This window comes from Telmatherina bonti (assembly GCF_933228915.1).
Source record: "Telmatherina bonti genome assembly, chromosome: 5".
In the NCBI taxonomy this organism is placed as follows: domain Eukaryota; kingdom Metazoa; phylum Chordata; class Actinopteri; order Atheriniformes; family Telmatherinidae; genus Telmatherina; species Telmatherina bonti.
The window spans coordinates 23032228-23054801 of record NC_136623.1 but is presented as its reverse complement, the minus strand read 5'-3'; the positions used below and the strand labels follow the sequence as shown (position 1 = coordinate 23054801).

At 37.4% G+C, this 22574-nt stretch overlaps 1 protein-coding gene across 1 annotated transcript; it reads left to right on the top strand.

Annotated features, from left to right (window-relative positions):
- The first annotated feature begins 1232 nt into the window (after positions 1-1232).
- Positions 1233-20951, top strand: ankrd28b (ankyrin repeat domain 28b). The gene is made up of 28 exons (XM_079240278.1): positions 1233-1404; positions 4910-4993; positions 5508-5586; positions 6103-6173; positions 6335-6535; positions 7863-7950; positions 8155-8297; positions 8448-8660; positions 9206-9284; positions 9384-9498; positions 9727-9809; positions 9958-10021; positions 10135-10203; positions 10280-10420; positions 10619-10730; positions 11741-11767; positions 11920-11994; positions 12513-12714; positions 12797-12884; positions 12983-13100; positions 15784-16003; positions 16505-16592; positions 16723-16806; positions 16929-17074; positions 17208-17290; positions 17763-17845; positions 17982-18073; positions 19427-20951. The coding sequence occupies exons 1-28, from the start codon at positions 1378-1380 to the stop codon at positions 19708-19710; spliced, it is 3159 nt and encodes a 1052-aa protein (XP_079096404.1). The 5' UTR covers positions 1233-1377; the 3' UTR covers positions 19711-20951.
- Positions 20952-22574: the final 1623 nt, after the last annotated feature.

Below are 22574 nucleotides of genomic sequence, written 5' to 3'. Positions count from 1 at the left end.
AGGCACAAAGCTTTAATAATCAGTCATTCAGTAATAACTGTTACTCGGAGCTGAGCTATTTATTTGCATTATGTAATGCATGTATAATTTGTTCTTTTTTTTTTATCATTTACAGTTTTGATGAGCATATAAAGCTTATTGGTCACAATAAATAAATACAAAAGCCCCCATTGGTAATCTATACCAGTGTGTATTCCATTCCCACTGACATTTTGAATGCCTGAATTTAAGATATCTCTGGTTTCTAAATTCTATCAAAACAGACTTCTTCATTAATTAATTTATTTGTCCGAAACGATTAGTCCGATTAAGGGTCGCGGGAAAGCTTGAGCCTGTCCCAGCAATCATTGGTCGAGAGGTAGGGGACACGTACACCTTGAACAGGTCCCCAGTCCATCACATGGCAACTTGTTTTCATATGAATTGTGCATAAAATTGTGTATAATCATGTCTAGTTGATAAATAGCTATGACATTTATTATAAAGCATTTTAAGTCATTGCAGTTGATCATTTTAAGAAATTATTTTGAAGGCCCCCTTCACCCTAGTTTTACTGGCGTCAAGTGCGGGCAGGTTTAGGCCTTGGTTGTAGTTGAGATGTACGTCACTAGAGGGCAAAATATCATCTTATTTTAGCATATGGGACTTAAGACGCAAGTCGTTTTAAAACCGCAATTTATTATTATTATTATTATTATTATTATTATTATTATTATTATTATTATTATTATTATACGCTGTATGACTGTAACCTTTACAGTTTATTTTCTGGTCGACAATCGTTAAATAATACTTGCACTGACACCACTGGTGCTAAACTGAATCGTCTTTTTAATACCAAATGAATCATGGCTCAGTACAGGATCTTCGTACATGCGTACAAGTTCAGCAACTAGTTTATTGTAAACAAATGCGCTGCTAATGCGACTTAGCGGAGCCACGCTGTTTCTTATATTTGTTTCTATTGTCGCATTTTATGTACACTATATTACAAATTAATTTAGCATTCTACAAATTAAAAGAGTTCTAATACTTATTGCGACATGAGCCAATGCTTAGATTAGACAGAATATCTATCACAGGGCGATCTTAACAACAACCAATTAGTAACTGCCTTAGTGTTACGTAGCGCTTGCTCAGCCTATTGAATTGTCTCTTTTTGGGAGGTGAAATACGGTGGCGGCAATGTTATGGAGTTTCCGCTACTCCTCTGCTTTCATGCCATCAGCATAGGAAGCTAGCAAAAGAGCTAAGCTAGAGTTACGCTAGGCCTCCAGCAGACCATCGGGAGAGCTTATAAAGATCAGATATTGTAGTTTGGAAAGAGACAAGTATACATTTATGAATCTGCATGAGAGTAATTAAAATCTCAGAAATATGGTGGTTCTCAAAATTCGAGACCAGGTAAGTAATCTTGTGTCAAATGCTGGCATAAGTTTAAGCTAACGTGGGTTTGCTCACATTAGCTTAGCTTCCCCCATATCTGCATTCGCCTCTGCTGAATGTAATTCCTCTCTCTTCAGCTAGTATCTGAAACGGAAGCATTTCGTAGATGCATCCCCCATAGATAAAATCAGTTTGCTGCTGTTTATGTAAAATCCAGTGGGAACACAACCAGTGCAATCACATCTTAAATCTAGCAGTTAGCATCTTATTTACATAGAGATATCAGCGATTAAGTGAAAACTAGCCAATGATTTAGTGTCTTTCTCCAGCAATTAGCCATGGCCAACATGAAAGGCTATTAGTTACTCATTTGGGAGAGTGATGGATAGGATATTGTGATAAAACAACTATGAACTGAGCTTAAGGGTTCGTTTAAAAGAGAACAACAACCACTAAATCCCTGTAACGAACTGTGAAATGATTGCTATGAGAGCCACAGCTATCTGTTGACTTTAATGTTACAGTGACAGCAGGACGTTTGTAGCGTTTACATGATGGATAAACAAGCTATAGACATTTGTGATGGATTAAAAAAAAAAAAAAAGTAGATGACATTCAGGCATTGGAATTACATTTCATGTAACTTTTATACAGACTGAAATAAGTTGTTATCTCATCTGAATATTACCAGGAATTGTGATAAAATGTGCTTGGGACACTGGGAGTGGTATCTGTCAGAAGCTATCTACCAGTTTAGTCATCTTCATATTTATTTTTTTCAAAGTAGGTGAAGTGCTATAGATAAAATATGCCTTTTGGTCTGACGTTTGTTGTGTGTCTGCATATTTCAACAATGTTCTATGAGTCATTTTGTAAGTAGTTTACTCAAATGTCTTTTGATTTAGTTGATGATGTATTTGCGGGTTTATCAATGTGTAATTCTAATGAATGCGGTAACAGGCTATTTGATGGTGCTAGATGTGTCTTGTCTGATATATTTACCTCTTGACACCACCTCCTCAAAATGAGAATAGCTCTGTGTAGCAATTCTAAATGCTTGTTTTGCACATGCCTGCTATTCTTGTCACATATGTATGTGCATGTGTCTTTTATTGTCTGTGTGTTTGAATGATCGAGTGCCTGGGCTCCTGTGAGCCTGTAGAGTTGCCAGAGAGCTGTCTCCATGGTGATGGTATTAACTTGCCTGGCTTGTCTTTGGAGAGGAGGTGCACAGTGGAGCAGCCAGAGAGGAACATAGAAAATCTCCCACACTGCTCATGCAGGACTGGAGAAGTGAAAAAAAAAAATCATATCTGTCCTTCTTTTATCCTGTTGAGATAATACAGTATTTATTAGTGGAAGCAGCACAATTGCCCACTTGTTATCTTGAATTTGTCAGCAGTAACTTTACCCTTCAGTGTGCCCTGCAGACACTGATGAACATTATGAAAACTAAATGAGAGGATTGTCCTGTGTTTATAAGAAGCGACTGTCAATAACTTGCTTCCTCAATGGCAACGGTAGTCCTTGTTTATGTTTATTTATACTTATTGTCAATTTAAAATAGTTCATGTTTCTAAAAATCATAAAATGGCCATTATTAAACCTGATGGCAACAATGCCTCTGCAACCATGTAAACCTTTAATGCCTCCTAGGACCACAGTGTTGTAAAAAAAAAAAAAAAAAAAAAAGGCAATGATGCCTATATTTGTCTTTTGATTTTAAGTCCTAATGTTGAATCCAGTTGGCTCAGTTATTCTGCATTAGAACTGACATTTCTATCAAAACTAAGGAGCAAAGTGCTTGACTCCATGTTTATGTCTTCCAAAAACATAGAGCTACTATGCCACTGATGCATACTAGGAGGTAGTGAAGCAAGATTGGTCACTGTATAATCTAGTGTCTTTGGACTAACTTTGAAAGTTTGTCCAAGCTTTCAAAGTGAACGCATACAAACTGCTTAACTATAGTTAAACTAATCGATTTGTTGGCTATACAATACAATAAGTTAAGACTGTACAATGAAATAAGAAATATACTTGTGAAAGTGGTTGCATGTAAAGAAAAAAAAGACTGTTCAAATGTAAATGTTTAGTTATTTCTAAAGTAACAAACCTCATTTCATATTTATTGAACTTTAGCAAATAAGGTTGTGTTTCAGGCTATTTAAGGTCCATTAAGGATGATACAGGTTTTCCATGTACCAACATTGCAGTCAGTGATTCATAAAACCTGCCGTCACCTTTTGTAACAGGTCTGTCCTGCTTTTTGTGGTATGTTTAGCTTGGACACTAACATTCTTTAGAAATGAAAGCAAATGTTTCAGTCGAAGTAAAGACAAAGACAAATGCAGTGATTCAGGTTTTCTTACTGGAACTGTTGGTCCAGTCCTTGAACAATGCAGTGTCAGTCATTAAACCTTTAATATAGCTGTAGCTCAGGAGGAAGAGCAGTTGGCTTGCAACTGGAAAGTAGGGAGTTTGCTGAAATGTCCTTGGGCAAGACACTGAACCCTAAGTTGCCCCCCAATGTGCCTATCAGGCTATGATTGTGTATGTAAGTCACTTTGGATGAAAGTGTCTGCTAAATGACTGTAGAATATAATAAAATAATATGGTTTGAGTTTGCTTTTATTAAATCACCACCATTCTTGGTTATATTTTGATATTTTAGGGATTTAGCTCCTCACAAAAAAATCTGAAAATATAGCCTGCATGAACCCCTTCAAGAAGGCGGGGCAAATTGAACTACATTTTAAATAGCCAAGCCAGGATTGGAAAAAAGCACAAGTCAGACTTTGCAAAGACATTCATCAGTTGTCCTGTTCTTTGAATAATAATCTTTTATGTCTGTGACCATGTTGGAAACGAGGATTTTTTTTTTTTTTTTCAAAATAACCAGAGACCTTTCACGTTTTAAGTTTTATCTGGAGAGAAAGTGAAGATGAGCAACTGATCCCTTTTTTGGAATATATTGCTGGATGTGCATTTATTGAAGACTGAATTTTTTTTTTTTTTTTTTTTTTTTTTTTTTTTTGCTCCGTACTTAAAGATTTGTTGTTTTGATTACTGGCACACAGGGAACTTTTAGAAAATGACTTTCTGTATTTGTCACTATCAGATGAAATGTCTGACATCATTTAGTGAAATGTTATCATATGATCATCTTGTTAAAATATACATTCAAATATCTTTTACAACCTCTTCTCATGACTTTGTATTTCTGTAAAATGTCTCCATCCTTCATCACTTTGCTTCGGTTTATGCTGTTCTATAATGAAATTATTTGATCTGAGGAGCAAATGAGTCGTGCATGTATTGTGCTTCACGACGAGGATCTTGAAATCTTCTTTAGTTTTAAGGTCTGCCTGGTATCTCAGGTTTAATTTAAAGTGTTAGCTTGACACATGAGACAAAGAAGACAAAAGTAGTGTTTCATTGCACATAAAATGTTAAAATGGTAGTTTGTAAAAATGCAACATTTTGTTTGTTTATTTTTTAACACGGCTTTTCTCTTTTGCAGCCAGCTTTGCTGAAAGCTATTTTTAACGTCGACCCAGATGAAGTACGCTCACTCATTTTCAAAAAGGAGGATGTGAATGCCCAGGTAATCCCCACAACCATCAATCTCTGCATCTGTTTCCTCATATTGTCATAGTTTAATAACATCGCAGCAAAACTGAGTTGAAAATCTCTTATGTATTTATGTCCTTGAATGGTCTCACACAATACTTTGAGTCAATAGTTGCATACAGATCAGCACACGGCCTGCTTTTACTGTTCCCACTGCATGACCTGGCTCTGCTTATTTTATTGCATTCCTCACTGTCGCTGTTGTGGTGGGGGTGTTTGTTTCAAAATCTGGCTGGTTTGTACTTGTTTGTGTTTTGCTGCATGCTTTTTCTCAATTTGTGTTTAGCCCCATGGTGACTGAGTGTTTGCATCAACTGTTTGTTATACATCGTTTTTAACACTGCAATGTTGTCAACTGGGAAGATAGCAAATAAAGCAGTGTTTTGTTGTCAAAAGAGAAAAGGCAAGATGTTCTGTTTGGCTTTGATCCGAGCAGCATTTTCTGAAATCGTTTGTCTTTTTTTTGTTTGTTTGTGTTTCTTTAACAGGATAACGAGAAGAGAACTCCACTACATGCTGCTGCCTATCTTGGAGATGCAGAAATCATAGAGTTGCTGATTCTTTCAGGTACATTTTCCTTATCAACATTAAGTTTCTCTGAGTGTTCAAGACTGGTTCTGTACAAGACAGTAAAAGTTATTTTAGGTGCTCATTGAGAACATAATGTAAGTTTGCAGTTTAAGCTGTGAATTATTGCTTGTTCTAATGTGCAATAATGGAAAGGCAACAGATATGCCATATATTTTTTCTTAACTGTGCAAACACTGTTCTTTATATATTTTACATCTCCTTAAACCTTGAAAATTGCCATACCATTAATGTAGGTTCTGACATTTTGCTTTTTCTGTACCATTCAAACTGATCAGTGACTGAGCTTAATGTTACATGTCAAATATAAAACATGGTGGAACATATTTTCAGATCATGCATCTGCATTTTATGTGGCCTTATGGCCTTGTCTTATCTGTAAAAAAAAAAAAAAAAAAAAAAAAAAGCACTTATTACTTTTCAAAATGTTAAAGCGGATATCATAACAGTGTATGATATAAAATAGTCTGACAGCCACTGTCCTCTGACATGTAGGTGCGAGAGTAAATGCCAAAGATAATAAGTGGCTGACTCCCCTGCACCGGGCCGTGGCTTCCTGCAGTGAGGTATGAGAACATTCCTCTGTTTCGGTGTTATTTTGAAAATGTTGTCTATGTCTATTGTGTTATTTCTAAAAATATTGTCTATGCTACTACAGTAGCATAGACAATATTTTATGTATCCAAGTTCTGAGGAATGTGTGTGTGTCTGGTATGTTATCTTCCAGGAGGCTGTCCAGGTGTTGCTGAAACACTCTGCAGATGTAAACGCCAGAGACAAGAACTGGCAGACGCCGCTTCACATCGCAGCAGCCAATAAGGCTGTCCGCTGTGCTGAAGCCCTTGTTCCTCTACTTAGCAATGTGAATGTATCAGACAGAGCAGGTCGAACTGCGCTGCACCACGCAGCCTTCAGCGGTCACTTGGAGGTAACAATAAATGCAAAGGATTGTTTAGTACAGTCATTAGCTGTGTTTAAGGGCCTCTTTAATGCTTTTCATTTTGCTTTAGTTGCGCTGTAATGACTAGAAATGGCAGAAGATAAAGAAGCAAAAGGAGCACAAACAGCTTTCTGACCTCCTCCTCTAGCTCAGAGGAAGTGTCTTTACTTCATAAATGTGTCAACACAATGGGCATTGTACTGATAATATAATGTCATGAAACAACACTTGGATTAGTTTGAGACAAAATGATAAATATCTTTGTTCAACTTAACTCATGATGTACTATAGTCAGCTATGCCTGGCCAGCTTCTAACTGGTTACTTTTTTTTATCATCAGAGCACATGTTCTTCTTGCTCTATTAATGAGAAGTTGTTATTGATACTCGTGTGGCTTTTTATGTAATTGACTAATTTGTTTTTTTCATATTTTTAGTTTTTAATGTATGTATTTGTTTGCAAAGCTTATATATTTTTTAACAACTACAAAATTAAGTATTTTTCAGTATTGTTTGGCATAAACTGTGGCCTGTTCCTATGTTCTGTAGTAGACAATAGTACAACTATGCTAAGCTTGTGCTGCAGTGTTAATAATCAACCATTCCATGTGGGAGTTGCACAAATTTAGTCCTATCACACAAATCCCAACACCAGGGCAAAGTACAAAATTGTTTCTGTTATGTTTTAGAAGGATTTATTACATAAAAAAAGTTTTTTCAGTTAAGTTTTCTGCTGTGACTGCAGCAGGCTCCGTTAAGTAAGAAACATTCAGTGTTTCTCACACAACAGCACTGTTCAGACTTTTCTTGTCCAGTCATGTGACACCAGCCAAATTCCTTATCATTATGATGTACATACTTGCAAATCAGCGGTCTTAAATGTGGAAAACATTTCCTGAAGTTTTTATATCAAATGTTTAGGAGTCACTCAGGGAGCTTTTCAGTTTATTCTGTATACCCATGAAGCGCAACGTTACAGGAGATGAAATGTAGTTTTAGACCTTGTAACATTGTGTCTACTAGTTTATAAATTTAAAGTTTTTTGGAAACTTGCATGCTGATATATTGTGCAACAACAGCTCTTGGCATATCTGTGTTGAGTATATGTTAAAGATCCAATCCTTTTTGCCACCCTAATGTTTGTTATCCTAACAAAATAGTCTTCTTGGAGTTAAGTAAGTCATGATATGAGATTAAATTAGAGAAAGCTGTTTGTGGTGCAGACTGTGAAAGGAAGTTGTGTTCCATGTTTTGCTTCCCCTGATAGATATCCTGACTGCTCTGTATAATTGTATTTTGTCTATTGCTGCTGCTAGATGGTGAGGTTATTGCTCTCCAGGGGAGCCAACATCAATGCTTTTGACAAGAAAGACCGCCGTGCAATCCACTGGGCAGCCTACATGGGTAAAAAAAAATATATATATATATATATATATATATATATAAATATCAAGTATATTATTCATCTATATACCTTTAGGAATACTTTCCTTTCTGTTATCGGTTCATTTGTCCTGTCATGTTGTACATAAACAAAAAATAGATAAATTTACAAGAAGCTTTTGTTAGACTTTAAACACAATTAAATTGTAATTTTTTTGTCTGCAGGGCACATAGAAGTAGTGAAGCTGCTGGCATCTCATGGGGCTGAGGTGGCCTGCAAAGATAAGAAATCTTACACCCCCCTGCATGCAGCAGCCTCTAGTGGAATGATTAGTGTTGTGAAATACCTCCTGGATATGGGAGTGGATGTAAGTTCCACCCACACCACCTGCTTTAATACTGCTTCTGTAACGACTATATTGAGTTATATGAGACTACCAGTCCTGTATTGGTGCTAGTTTGTCCTGATAGAAATGACTGTGTCATGATGACTCCTTCCTGTCTGTCTTGATGTTTAGATCAATGAGCCAAATGCATATGGAAATACCCCGCTGCACGTGGCCTGCTACAATGGGCAGGATGTAGTAGTTAATGAGCTCATAGAGTGTGGAGCAAATGTCAACCAGGTGAACACGAAGGGCTTTGCACCTCTCCATTTCACCGCAGCTTCACGCCATGGTGCGCTCTGTCTGGAGCTCCTGGTGTGCAATGGGGCTGATGTCAATATTAAAGTAAGGGTCACAATTTTTCCTTTTGCTACTTAGAAAAAGCATGTATACATATCCTGTAAATTGTTTTTTCATTGTAGCCAATGTTAAAAATCAGCACTTAGACTTGTTTGCATGCTAAATTTAAGTCTGTTTACAGGTCTTAACCTTTTGGCAGACTTGACTTTAGCATGCATGTACTTGGTTGATGTTTCGGTAACAAGTCTTTAGGTGTTTAGTTCCTCACGGACATCACAACTCATCTCCTGCACTCTGCCCCAGAATATCGAACATGCTAGATATTACGTCAGAGTGGGTTATGTTTGCAAGCATCTCAGAGCCCCTTTTACACGCAACAATTAATGACAGGCAATTGAAGCACCGACTTGCACTCGATCTGACCTATTTATCTTCAACCCTGAACATTTTAAATTCCCTTTGTGTGAGCTACATCTCAGATTAAATGACATTGTAATGCATTACATGCTAACAAAACAGTCTTTAGTCGTTGCCTGATTATACACTTATGAAAATATGGAAGTACTTTATATGTTTTTGTTTCACTTTAGAGTAAAGATGGGAAGACTCCCCTTCACATGACAGCGATCCATGGAAGGTTTTCTAGGTCTCAAGCAATCATTGAGAATGGTGAGCTGCTGTGGGCCAAGTAGTCATTCTGCACTATAAAACTTGCTTCATAGTGTAAAACAACTAATTGCTTACTTTCTCTAACCCCCCCCCCCCAAGGTGCTGAGATTGACTGTGAAGATAAGAACGGAAATACACCACTACATATCGCAGCTCGATACGGACATGAGCTGCTGATTAACACCCTCATCACTAACAAAGCTGACACAGCTAAGTAAGTGAGCTTTTGCTTTACTTGCACACTGAGAATGTGCTTCTCTTATAAAAGGTTTCCATAACTGAAATGTAGAACAATGTACCTTTATATAATTGGCTACACGGAGGGTCTCCTGCTCTGTAGTCTCTGCCTAGTTCTCAGTAATTCTTTTATAATCTAAAAAAGATAAATGGCAAAAAAAAAAGCTTATATTACCAGGTTAATCGGTATACACTCTCTTTTCAGACGAGGGATTCATGGCATGTTTCCACTGCATTTGGCTGCTCTCAGTGGCTTCTCTGACTGCTGCCGAAAGCTCCTGTCCTCAGGTGAACATGTCTTGTTTGTATTTTTAAGCATTCCACCTTGCAAAATCTCAAAAGTCTTACATTTAAATGGATATTTACAACTTAAAGCATACAATTTTAGTAGACTGAAACTTTGAGAAGGTTCTTCATAACACTTTGCCACCTGCAGGCTTTGATATTGATACTCCTGATGACTTTGGAAGGACATGTTTACATGCAGCAGCTGCTGGAGGGTAAATACAGGACAGTTTGATAGTGGATTAAGATCTTCAAATGTAGTTAAACATTTTTAAAATGGTGAAAATAATTATATATTTTGCTGCAGTAAAACTCTATGTCCCCTTAGAAACCTGGAATGTCTCAATCTTCTGCTCAACACCGGGGCAGACTTTAACAGAAAGGACAGCTTTGGCAGGTTTGTGGTTTTTCAAGGTGGATTTGGATCAGGGATTAAATCTGAACAGGAAACCAAACTGTGTTTGTTTTTCCAGGACCCCGCTACACTATGCCGCTGCCAATTGTAACTACCAGTGCCTGTTTGCTCTGGTGGGCTCTGGGGCCAGCGTCAATGATTTAGACGAGCGTGGATGCACTCCCCTCCACTACGCCGCTGCCTCTGACACAGATGGAAAGTCAGTAGTACTTAATAAATTCCTGTTTTTATTTATCTATTTTTGTTAGGATATTGTTTAGATGGGTGCAATGGCTGCTGCTTGTGGCTTTCAGTAAATAAAAGATCTCTTATAATATCAGTTATACAGTTATAATGGCTGAACCCTGCGAGCCAGGATGTTTCTCACTTGACTCCAGCTTTTTTGTTATATCTGCAGGTGCCTGGAATATTTACTGAGAAATGATGCGAATCCAGGGATCCGGGACAATCAGGGCTACAATGCTGTGCATTATGCCTCGGCATACGGACATCGTCTCTGTCTAGAACTGGTGAGGACTACGTTCCATTTTAAAGTCATCACCTCCAGTGTTTCGCCTACCATTATATGGGCAGGGGGCTCTGCCCTCTTTAGGTGACCCACTGCCCCGCCTCCCAGGTCAAGTCAATTCATTTTGATCTGGTTTTCTATTTCTTTTATTAAAACAAAGCAGTCTAAAGTATGTCATAGCTGCTGTCTGTGCCGTGCTCTCTGAGTTTCACTGTGATGCAACCACACAGAGATAAGTGTGTGCACACGCAAGGTGAGCAGACTTCCACCGTGGACAGAGAGCATGTCAGATAAAATCATCGACCACCTGAAAATCACACAAATATCGGCATTATTTTTTTTTCTTTTTAAATCTACGAGTAGGTGAAACACTCATTCTCCATAGAGGAGCAACCAGAATATTTATCCTACTGCCATGTTGTGTTGAGAACCCTTTACACATCGCGGGAATGTGCTCAGCTGAACAGGCTGATTCTTCCATCATTGTATCAATTTCTAAGTTGCACTACACCTTCAGATGGACCCACTATTCTTTATAAGTTTTGTTAACATCGACACCTTATCTGAGATCCGAACCTTAAGAATATGTACGTTTAGTGCCACAGTGAAACAGTTTCCTCAGGACATTTAAAATGTAACTTTTTTTCTGTTTAATGTTTTTTAATTGCATTTTTAGTCATTTATAAAAAAAAAAGAAAGAAAAAAAAAAGAAAAATTAGTCAGCAATGAAGTTTGAAATTAAGTGACGTGACTTTGCAGTAAGCTGCCATGTGTTTAAAAGATTTAATGCATATATGTATACATATTGATACTGCAATGAGTAGGGTACCTGTCCCAGGGTCCATTCATTCTATAAAGTACTGATTTTTATTTACATCCAGGTTATTAAGCTTGTATGGAAGTTTAATGTGCAGAACTGTCATATTAAACAAGATACCGATAACACTGACCTCCATGTTTTTATTATTGTTTTTGTCTTTATTTTTTGCTTTTCTTCTCATTCTTTGACAGATTGCAAGTGAAACGCCTTTAGATGTGGTAAGTTGACTTGAGCTTTTCATCACTGTACTTGTTGTGTAGTTGTTCCGAAAACAAGCCACAATGTCATTGATAGTGGTGATGATGAAATTTGAGAACGGGAGTGTGATTGTATCTGTAGTGGACTCTTAACGTGTGTCTGATGTTTTCAGCTAATGGAAACCTCAGGGACAGACATCCTGAATGACTCCGATGTCAGAGCTCCTGTCAGCCCCCTCCACCTTGCTGTGAGTAGAGTTTGATACTTGTTTTCTATGGAGAGAAGCGTCAGTATTATCGTGATTTTTGTGTGCGTGTTTTATAAATGATGTGCAAACTGGGTAAACTAATAAATGTGTAACTTGTGAGTAAGAACTGGGTAGTTGCATGTGAGTTAATAGGCTTATAAACCATTTTGTGTGTAACTTCGGGGACTAAATGTATTTTCAAATGCACAAACAAATATGTAGAAATTACACACAAAATGCACAAATTACAAAAACGCTTTTACCCAGATTATTTCCGCCTCAGCCTCATAAATCTAATAGTTTCATGTTTAAAGCAGCTGCTACACATACAAATAGTTAAATAAGTGTGCACAAATTGCCTGGTAGGTTTTTTGTGTTTTGTGTCGTTTTGTTTTCTGAGGTTTGCCACACACGTGCTTGGTAACAACGGTATTGTGACCCTGTCCAGTGCTGTCATGAACCTGGCTCTTGCGTGATATTATATCGCCTATAACTTACTCAGTCAATTTATCCTTCAGGCATACCATGGTCACCATCAAGCCATGGAAGTTCTGGTGCAATCTCTACTGGATTTGGATGTTAGAAACAGCCAGGGACGGACACCCCTGGACTTAGCTGCCTTTAAGGGCCATGTAGAGTGTGTTGATGTCCTCATCAACCAGGGAGCCTCCATCTTGGTCAAAGATTTCACCCTGAAGCGAACTCCAATACATGCTGCAGGTACACACTTGGAGTTGGCTGCTAATGAACTTCCTTGGTCTTGGAGTATGAGCTTGTAATACAATCATATTCCTTCCTGCAGCTACCAATGGTCATTCAGAATGTTTGCGTCTCCTGATCGGAAATGCTGATCTTCAAAGTGCAGTAGATATTCAAGATGGGAATGGACAGTAAGAAAATATTTTATGTTTTTTTTTGTTTTTTTTTAATTCTCCTAGAAGCCATTGTTCTAAAATAGAGGCTAACGTGATGATCTGTTTTCTTTCAGAACTCCTCTGATGCTGTCAGTCCTTAGCGGACACACAGATTGTGTGTATTCTCTTCTTAATAAGGGAGCCAGTGTAGAAGCCAAAGACAAGTGGGGTAGGACAGCCTTGCACAGAGGAGTAAGTAGATGTTGTTACATACAATGTATTTCAGCCAAACCACAGTATAATGGAGTAGTTTGATAAACTGATACTTTTTCTACTAACAAATGTCATATTTCTAAATCATTTTTTAAATAAAAACACATTTTTGTGCTTTTACACATTTATGATCAAAGTACATTTTTTCAGACATTAGTAAAGCTTGAGTTTACAAGCTTTAGTAATGTCAAGCTCTGAGTCTATTTTTTTATTTATTTGTCCACTGAATTCCATCTATAAAGCTGTCTGCTGTAACAGTGGCTGGCAGCCAATGACTTACTGTTACGCAACCATGCTCAATAACCAGAAACCATTACGTTTGAAGGCATGCACGTAAAAATGTTCATCAATTTCATTTATATTGGAGTTAAATGCAAAAGAATATGCTGACTTAGGGCTCCCCTGCACAAATTACTCGTGTTTTTGACTGTAGGTTAAATGCTTTAACACAATGCCACCTGATGAAGATTAAAAAATGATGTTGTATGTTTACTTTGCACAATCACTCCAATTCATTTCAAAGCATAAAAAGCAACTAAAATATCAAAATATAATGTTATTGCTGTGTTAAAATCAGACATTTAAATGAACAATGTTATTTCGACTGAAATTGACTGTGGCATATTCTGTAGATTGAGCATCACAGTTTACATATTATATGGATTTTTGTTTACATTACAGAAGGACATATAGGTAACTTTTAAGCTTCAAAGAAAATGTTTTAAATGTGTTTCTTTATCCTGGTTGCACACCACATTGTTGAATGTCAACATTTTACTCATCAAGTTTAAATATGATATTGTGGTTGTTAGCCGATTTAAACTGCGATTACTGAATATCGACATTTTTTACAGGCCATTTGAAAAAGTAGCATGATGACTGAGTTTACAGACTATGTCACGAGCCAGATTTCACAAAGAAAAAAAATCACCTGCATATCAGTTTTTAACATTTATACAGCAGCAATATGTCTGAACTGGCTGTTTAAACTTATTCTCTTGTTTCTAAAGTTTGAACTGCATATAAAAGTGCTGGTTTGAGAGTCTGTTGACTTGCTGCTGCTGTATGTTTGGCTATTTGCTCTGCATTTACCTTAGGATGGCGTTTTGCTAGGTAGGCAGCAACGTTGGCCACGTTACTGAAGTACGCGACATGGGCATTACAGAGTTTACAAACAGCTTTCAACATGTCCAGCTCTGCTTTTCCCTTAAAGCAAAAAATCCAAAATGTGTCCATACTTTTGACCTAAAATGTGATGGTGGAGGTTTCATCTCCACGCATTTTTGCAGGTTATCCGCCATTCTCCATCTTCTGTTTTAAATGTTTTCCAAAACTGGTATAATGTCATGTCAGTAGACCAGGGGTACGCAACTCCAGTCCTCAATTGCCACAGTCCTGCAAATGTTAAGAGGTCCTCTGCTGCTACACACCTGGCACACATCAGACCTAATCAGCAGACTTGTGCAGAGATTGACATCAAACTCTGCGCAAGTCTGCTAATTAGCCATTGATTTGAATCGGGTGTGTTGCAGTAGGGGAACTCCCAACATTTGCAGGACTGTGGCACTCAAGGACCGGAGTTGTGTACCCCTGCACTAGACAGTCGAAGAGAAACATTTCGCCCCCTGCTGGAGAAAAGCAGTAACTTCTTCTTCATCTGTCATCTAAACATATAAACATTTAAAATTGGGGGGAAAATTGATGATAAAAAAAAATAATAATAATAATAATTTAAAAATTGTAAAACAAAAACAAATAACGAATTTTATGTGAAATGATTTTTTCTTCCACCCCTATCCATCACTGTATTGCTATATCCCTTTTCAATAGTTTCTATTTTTTCTGACTCTTAAAATCTTTCATAATATGAATTATTCATGGGGCTCCTTTGAGCAAGAGACTGGGTTAGAAAAATACATAAATGATAGCAGCTAAGTTGGCACTCAAAGTTGCCCCAAGGAGGTTTAGATACCATTCAAAGTGGTGCACCGTTTCTTTGTACAAGGCCTACAGGTAAAAATCATTTTTAAAAGAACTTGATCTGAGACCATATTAAAACGAAAGTCAGCATATGAAGTCGATAAAATCAGGATTGATCAGCCTACAACAAGTGAAAATATCTGGACACAACAGTTTTTGTTGGATGTGGCAAAAGGAAAACATGAGCATCTCGCATGTAGATGGCAATATTCAGCTTTGAGTTTGTGTGACAATAATTGATACAGTTAACATTGCATGAATATTAACAGGTGGTTCTTCATTTCTGCTACGTTAATGTAAAGGTTTGCAGTCACTCAGTGAGAAGAGACCTTCCTCTACAACAGGACAATTAATCCAGACTGATTTCAAAACTCACCTCAAACCTTTGGAAGAAACATGAAATTATGGGTTTTTGAAGCAGAACTCACATTCCTAAAATCTGAACTTCCCTGAAAATCTGAGGAGATTTTTGTGTGTGTGCAGCTGTCAGAGAACTTTCACCTACTTGTATATGAAAGTCTCTTTCAAGCCAGTCTGACAGTTTTAGAGATTCTTTTTTAATGACGTTTCTTTAAATTTGTCTGCTTTTATTCAGTTTACTGACAGGAGTTTAAATTTTACTGACAGTTGTACCTCATCCTTGTGCAATTGTCATCAATAAAAGCGGTTTTTCTGTCCTCAGGCAGTGACTGGTCATGAAGAGTGTGTAGAAGCCTTGCTTCAGCACAGCGCCAACTTCCTGGTGCGAGACTGTAAAGGCCGCACGCCAATCCATCTGGCAGCAGCATGTGGACACATAGGGGTACTGGGAGGCCTTCTGCATGCTGCCCAATCAGTGGAAACACTTCCTCCCTTAACAGACAACCAAGGCTACACTCCACTGCACTGGGCCTGCTACAATGGTACAAACAAGGGTGTTTACAGACCTTAAATAAAACAATCTAAACATTTACAGACATTTAGCTGATGTTTAGTTATGTTCTCTTTTGAATAAAAGCCAGAAGGTTTTTTTTATAGAGAAATGTGCATTTACTGTCGGCATGCACATTTTATGTTTCTGTTTAGAACTGGTGTGAGCGTGAGTGTGGTTGTTTGTCTCTCTGTGTGGCCCTGCGATGGACTGGCGAGCTGTCCAGGGTGTACCCTGCCTGTCGCCCAAAGCCGGCTGGGATAGGCTCCAGCTTCCCCGCGACCCTGAATTGGAATAAGCGGTTCGGAAAATGAATGAATGAATGTTTAGAACTGTTTTTTTTTTTTTTTTTTTATTGCTGCTTTAATGCTGTCTTTTATTACACCAAAATGTTCATTTTAGAACTTGTTGATGAAGATTTTACTAAAGTGAGCTGTTTGTCTGAACTCTTAACGAAGAGTACTGGTTTTAACCCATGTTTTATTTCTTGCAGGTCACGATACGTGTGTGGAGGTTTTGCTGGAACAGGAGGTGTTTCACAAGGCTGAAGGCAATGCTTTCAGCCCCCTCCACTGTGCTGTGTAAGTTCCTGTATTTGTCTCAATCAATGCTTCAGAGTGAAAAACCTTTTAGACTATATAAATAAGCTGGGTTTTTTTGTTTTGTTTTTTTGTTTGTTTGTTTTTTTTTTCCTTTCTTTTCATCTTCTAGAATCCATGACAACGAAGGTGCTGCTGAAATGTTAATAGACACTCTGGGCCCTGCCATTGTCAATACCAAAGACAGCAAAAACAGGTATACAGTGCAGCAGCTATTTCAGCTTCTGTGTTATTCTAGCAACATTGTTTAAGATATAAAAGTTAATATACAGAACCACAATACTGGATTAAAAACATGCCTAAATGGTATTTGTGCAGGACCCCGCTGCATGCTGCCGCCTTCACCGACCACGTGGAGTGTCTCCAGCTGCTGTTGGGCCACAACGCACAGGTCAATAGCATCGATGCTGCAGGGAAGACACCACTCATGATGGCTGCTGAGAACGGCCAGACCAATGCTGTTGGTAAGAATACTTCTTTCTTTTTAACCACCTGCCAGACATTGGCCCCCGATAACCAGAATGCATGACTTCTGCCATATTTAATTATTTTCAGTTTGTTTTTGGCTACATTTGTCCACTTCACTGTCACACTTAGAGCTGCTGGTGAGCAGTGCAAAAGCAGATCTCACTCTACAGGATGCTGTGAAGAACACCGCACTTCATCTGGCCTGCAGTAAGGTAAGTATTACCACGTGGTGGCACTGTTCTGTCACTTTACAGCCACTAATAAATCAGCATGTCATTGGCCTTTATAGCAGGGGTGCTCAGTTTGGTCCTACGAGCTCCGCAATCCATGAGGTTTTCCGTGTATCCTTGCTCCATGACTGCTGACTCACATTAATGAGTCAGCTGCAGAAGCTGATTGGCTGTTAGATCAATTTAATAAGACGCAGGTTTGTTGAAGCAGAAATACAAAAAAGGATGGAATCAAATACCCCTTCCTTATAGCATAATTGCTTAAGTCATATTTTGGCTAAATTATGTGCAACTTTTGCTGATTGACTGTGAATTATTGCCTATAAACCTAAAACATGATTCAGGCAATTGAGCTATGAGACAAGCGATGTTTTGATGTACATTTTCTGCACTAATTTAGCTGCTGCCTGTGGATCTTTTTAGCTGTTGTTACAATGTATCTGTCTTTCTGCAGGGACATGAAACCAGTGCCTTGTTGATACTGGAGAAGATTACAGACAGAAACCTCATAAATGCTACAAATGCCGCCTTACAGACGTACGTATCAAAGCTGTTTTATCTATGACATGGTGTTAAACAGATTTCTGTGGGAACTGCAGATATTAGCTCAATGTAGAGAGCACAGTACAAGTTTCCCTTCAGCACATTGAGTATTTTTGTCTTTTTATTTAAGGCCTCTACATGTCGCTGCAAGAAACGGCCTGACTGTGGTGGTGCAGGAGCTGCTTGCAAAGGGAGCCAGTGTCCTTGCAGTTGATGAGAATGGTAATTACACTGTAACATTTCTGAAAATGGAAAAGTAAAGGCTACTATTGTGCAAAATTCTAGCACACATTTTTAGACTTTTTTTTTATTTATTTTTTTTTTATCTTGAACTTAAAAATCATTCAGCATTGTCCATCACACCAATAAATAATACAAATTTCATTATAAAAGTAGATGTGGATGAGGGATCATATGCAGTTAAACATCTTACTTGATTTCATGGAGGCTTCATGTTGAGTGGCTTTTTGATCACTAGTTTTCTTTCCAATTGGACCTTAAAAACCTAAACTGTTTAAACAGAATGCAATGCTTTGATAAAGTTGACATGAAAGTAGCAAATGACATTCAACTTCTAAGAGTTGGACACTGACAACTATTAACTAAATTGCAGCTTTAAAGAAAAAATATTACCATCATAGTGAGGGGGGGGGGGGGGGGGGGGGGAGGTGGTTCTTTATAAAGGACAGATATGCAAGAATATTGTACAAAAGAATATGTACAATATTGTACAAAAGAATATTGTCTTTATTTTTAATTGTGCTTTAAGTGTTGCAGCTACAAAAACAAGCATTTGAGTTTTACTGGCATTTTTAAATTGTTTTTGACATTTTCTAGATGGATGGAAGTAAATTGGAAAAATAATTCAATTTAGTTATATTTATATAGAGCTAAGTCACTACAGAAGTCATTTCTCTTAGGACAGAGTCCTAATTAAAGCATGTTAAGAGAGTAACCCAATGACTGCCTCAGAGCATCCATTTGGCAGTGATGGAAAGGAAATGGCTCTTGTAGACCGTGAGAAACATCTTGCAATTAAGGCCCACAAAGAGCAGCCGTCTGGTCAGTGGCTTTGTGAGGAGATACCTCTTGTGAGGACGGAGAAGAACAGCACGAAAAGACAATAAATGTACAAATCTGCATTGGTAAGTCTGGCTGGAACAGCAGCTACAAATCAGAAACCTACAGGTCTGAAGCCAGTTACCTGTGTAAAGATTCAGATATAAAGAAAGGTAGAAGATTGGGGAGTGAGAGAAGGGAACACTCAATGCATTATGAGGTCCCCAGATAGTGTGTGCTTATAGCAGTGTTTTTTATTTGTTGTTGTTATCTGAGATTTTGATTTTGTGTTTTTTAAGATCATATAAAGTTCAGTCTTAGTAAAAAGGAACCAAAATTGGAAGCTCATTGGCTAAGAGCTCTCTGCCTCCCTTTCTTCTTAACAGATTTATCATTTATTAAAATTTATTCAGACATATTAGCCTTTTTCTGAATGTAATTATTATTTTGTGTCGTCAAACAGGTTTATTGATTTTTGCAGATTGTGTAACATCTGTGCATTGTTCTTTTTTACAGGTTACACACCTGCCTTGGCTTGTGCCCCAAACAAAGATGTGGCTGACTGCCTAGCCCTCATCCTGGCCACCATGATGCCTGTGTCCCCCTGCACCCCGGCACCAACCTTACCTTTCAGTGCCATTAACCATTACACCACCAGCCCCTCCAAGAGCGTCACCTTCGACAGCCTGCCCGTGCTACGCGGTGAGCACAGCTCCTACTGCAGCTTCAACAACATCAGCCACCATGATGGCTTCTACAAAGATGAAGAACTCAATGACTCTGATTCAGAGACATACTGATGGGCAGGAGGAAGCAGTTAATGCATACACACACGCACTGTGTCTCTTTAAACAAAAAATCACTCACCGCAAGCTTGGGAGGCCAGAAAAATACACAAGCCCCCACAGGAGCCTTAAGAGTCCCCCTAACCATCAGAGAGCAAATCGGCTGGGGAGGTGCAGCAAGCTGGCCCACACTCCTCCTGACTATCCATCACCAGATGTCCTTCAGCTGATTCTGGACCTCAGTAACCACTGCTTTACCAACAATCTTCTAGAGTGTGGAAAAACTGAACTTGTTGGGCAGACAGCAGCTGTTGTATGGCAATAATATGCTGAAATGGTGTGGTTGCACTCCGTAGAATCACACCAGCAGGGACCAAAAGACCTGGATGCATTTTAACCCAGTTTTAAGTGTGTAAACATTTAAAATTTTAGGGTTTATGAGTTAGCAAGAATATGGGAGGGGGGTTATTGATTGATATACGCACACTAAAATCCATCAGAATGCACTTGTGCTTCAAGTTTGTAAGTCATGCAAGGGACAAGAAAAAAAAAATCATTTATTTTTCAAGATCTAAATTTTAATATACTCATTTTGATGTCTTAAACTCTTTACCTTCTAGAAATCTGATCAAACTAAGCCGTTTAAAAATATTTGATACATTCACTTGGTAATTAAATTGATCAGCCCTATCTTTGTATAGAGACCTGTTCATCATGGTTTAGTCTTCAAAGAATAAATTATTTGTGTATTTTTGGTTCTTTTTTATGTGTTCATTTTGTGCCTTCATTAGTTACTGAAAAAATGTGGGTTTGTAGAGGCAGCTCTGAAAGTACAGTGAAAGTGCGCATTAGGTAAGTATTAAAGCACTGATCCAGTACTAAGGTATCTTTGCGCAGCTTTGTGAGGAGAAAACACTGTAAACCAATGACAGTTCAGCATTGTTTTTTTCTGTTTTTTTTTCTCTGAGTGATATCATTACTCCTATATTAACTTTGCTTGCTTTAACTTTAAAAAAAGAAGAAACCACTCAATAATACCATGATTCAAAAACTCCCAGTTTTGTCTGTTTTAAAAAAGGATTTTAACTGGAAATATGTACATTTGCTAGCTTCAGTTGAATGACAAGGATTTTTTTCCTTGCTTTTCTTGAAGAGGAATGAAACTAGCATGTATATAGAAATAATTACTGTGAATTCAAAAGTCAGATGAGTTCTTTCAGTACTGAGATTGCTGTATATTTTACGAGTAATAAATGAGTTATTTAATAAAAAGCATGAGTCTTTTTTTTTTTCTTTATTTCCATCCAGTTTTTTTGTATTTTAAACAATGGTGGGATAAATGGACAATCAATCAGAAGTTTGATTGTGTTAAGGACATTACTCTGCTACAGAAAACTGTCATTAATGTAATATTTTAATGACGATCAGTGTCCTTGTTATCATTAACAGAAGTGTTGTTGAAGAAACTGCCCTTTTCACCAGTTGGATAGTTGGAAAAGCTTATCTTGATTTAATAAATACCTTTTAACAAAGAAATAAAAGAATGGGACGTCGCTGTGCATCGTCGAACAAATATTTTGGAAAACCCCTTGTCAGATTTATTCAATTTACATCATGAAACACCCTTGTCATGGAAATGAACTAGTTATTTGTTTAAATAAAAGTGGTGATATTCATGATGTTTGTAACTACAGGTTTATATCTCAAATTATTAGCGTTGCAAAAATATTTTTAAAAAAATATTTATAATCAACAGTCACAATATATAAATGACTCAAACTTACTATCCCCTTATCAGTTTGACTTCAAATCAGGGTTTCCTCTACAAATTTTCTTCTGACAAATGACACAGTATTATCATTTGATTCTAATATGCAAACAAGCGCCATATATATGGATTTAACTAAAGTATTTTATTTGTTGACCATTATTTGCTTTCAGACAAACTGTATGGCATTGGTTTATCAGGACACACTGTATTCTCGTTCCGCTCAAATTTTAATCACAGACAACTTGTTACTTGTTAGTAAAACTTTTTGGTCTTTAAAAATGGCAAAGGTGTGCCCCATGGCTCCTTTTTGGATCCTTTGTTGTTCTCAAAATGTATTCATAATCCATTGCAAATTTGTCATATTTCTCTAATTCATTTATATACAGACAACAGTCATTTATTCTTTCAGCTCTGATGTTTCCCAGATTCAGCGCTTATCACAGTCTGATTTCAGCAAAGTCCAAAATGGTTTGTTAAGCATAAACTTCTATTGAACAAGACAAAATCCAATTATATACTGTTTACTCTAAGGTCTAACCAAATAATTAATCAACTTTTTTTCTTGATGGTAAACATTAGGGAGTTTAAATGTCTTAGTTTTTTACTTGATTCGAAATTAACAATACCACATATTGATTGAGTTACAAAAAAAATCCACTTGCTTGAGATCTTCTCCAATTGTTTTACCAGTCAGGAGGAGGATAATTACTCGTTTAATACCACCAAACTGGACTTTTCTGATACTATCTATGAAAACATCTCAGACACAAATCTTCATCATATTAATGTTATTTATCATAGTCTCTGTAGATTTGTACTGTCAAATGAGCAAATCATTAAATTGGTTAGCTTTTAAAATCAAAGATACTCTCATTATTTTAAAATGTTATCTCAACTATCCATCTATTTAAAACCATTTCTAATCCCATCTAGGTCTTCCTATAAGTTGAGGCATACTGAGCAGCTCTTTTTCTTTGCTCCCAACATCAAAATTAAAATTGGTCATCGAGCATTTAAATTCAAAGCTTCATTAGACTAGAGCAACTTGACAAGCTCAATTACATTTATGAAACCCCTTTATTTATCTTTAGATTGTCTGTACTTACTG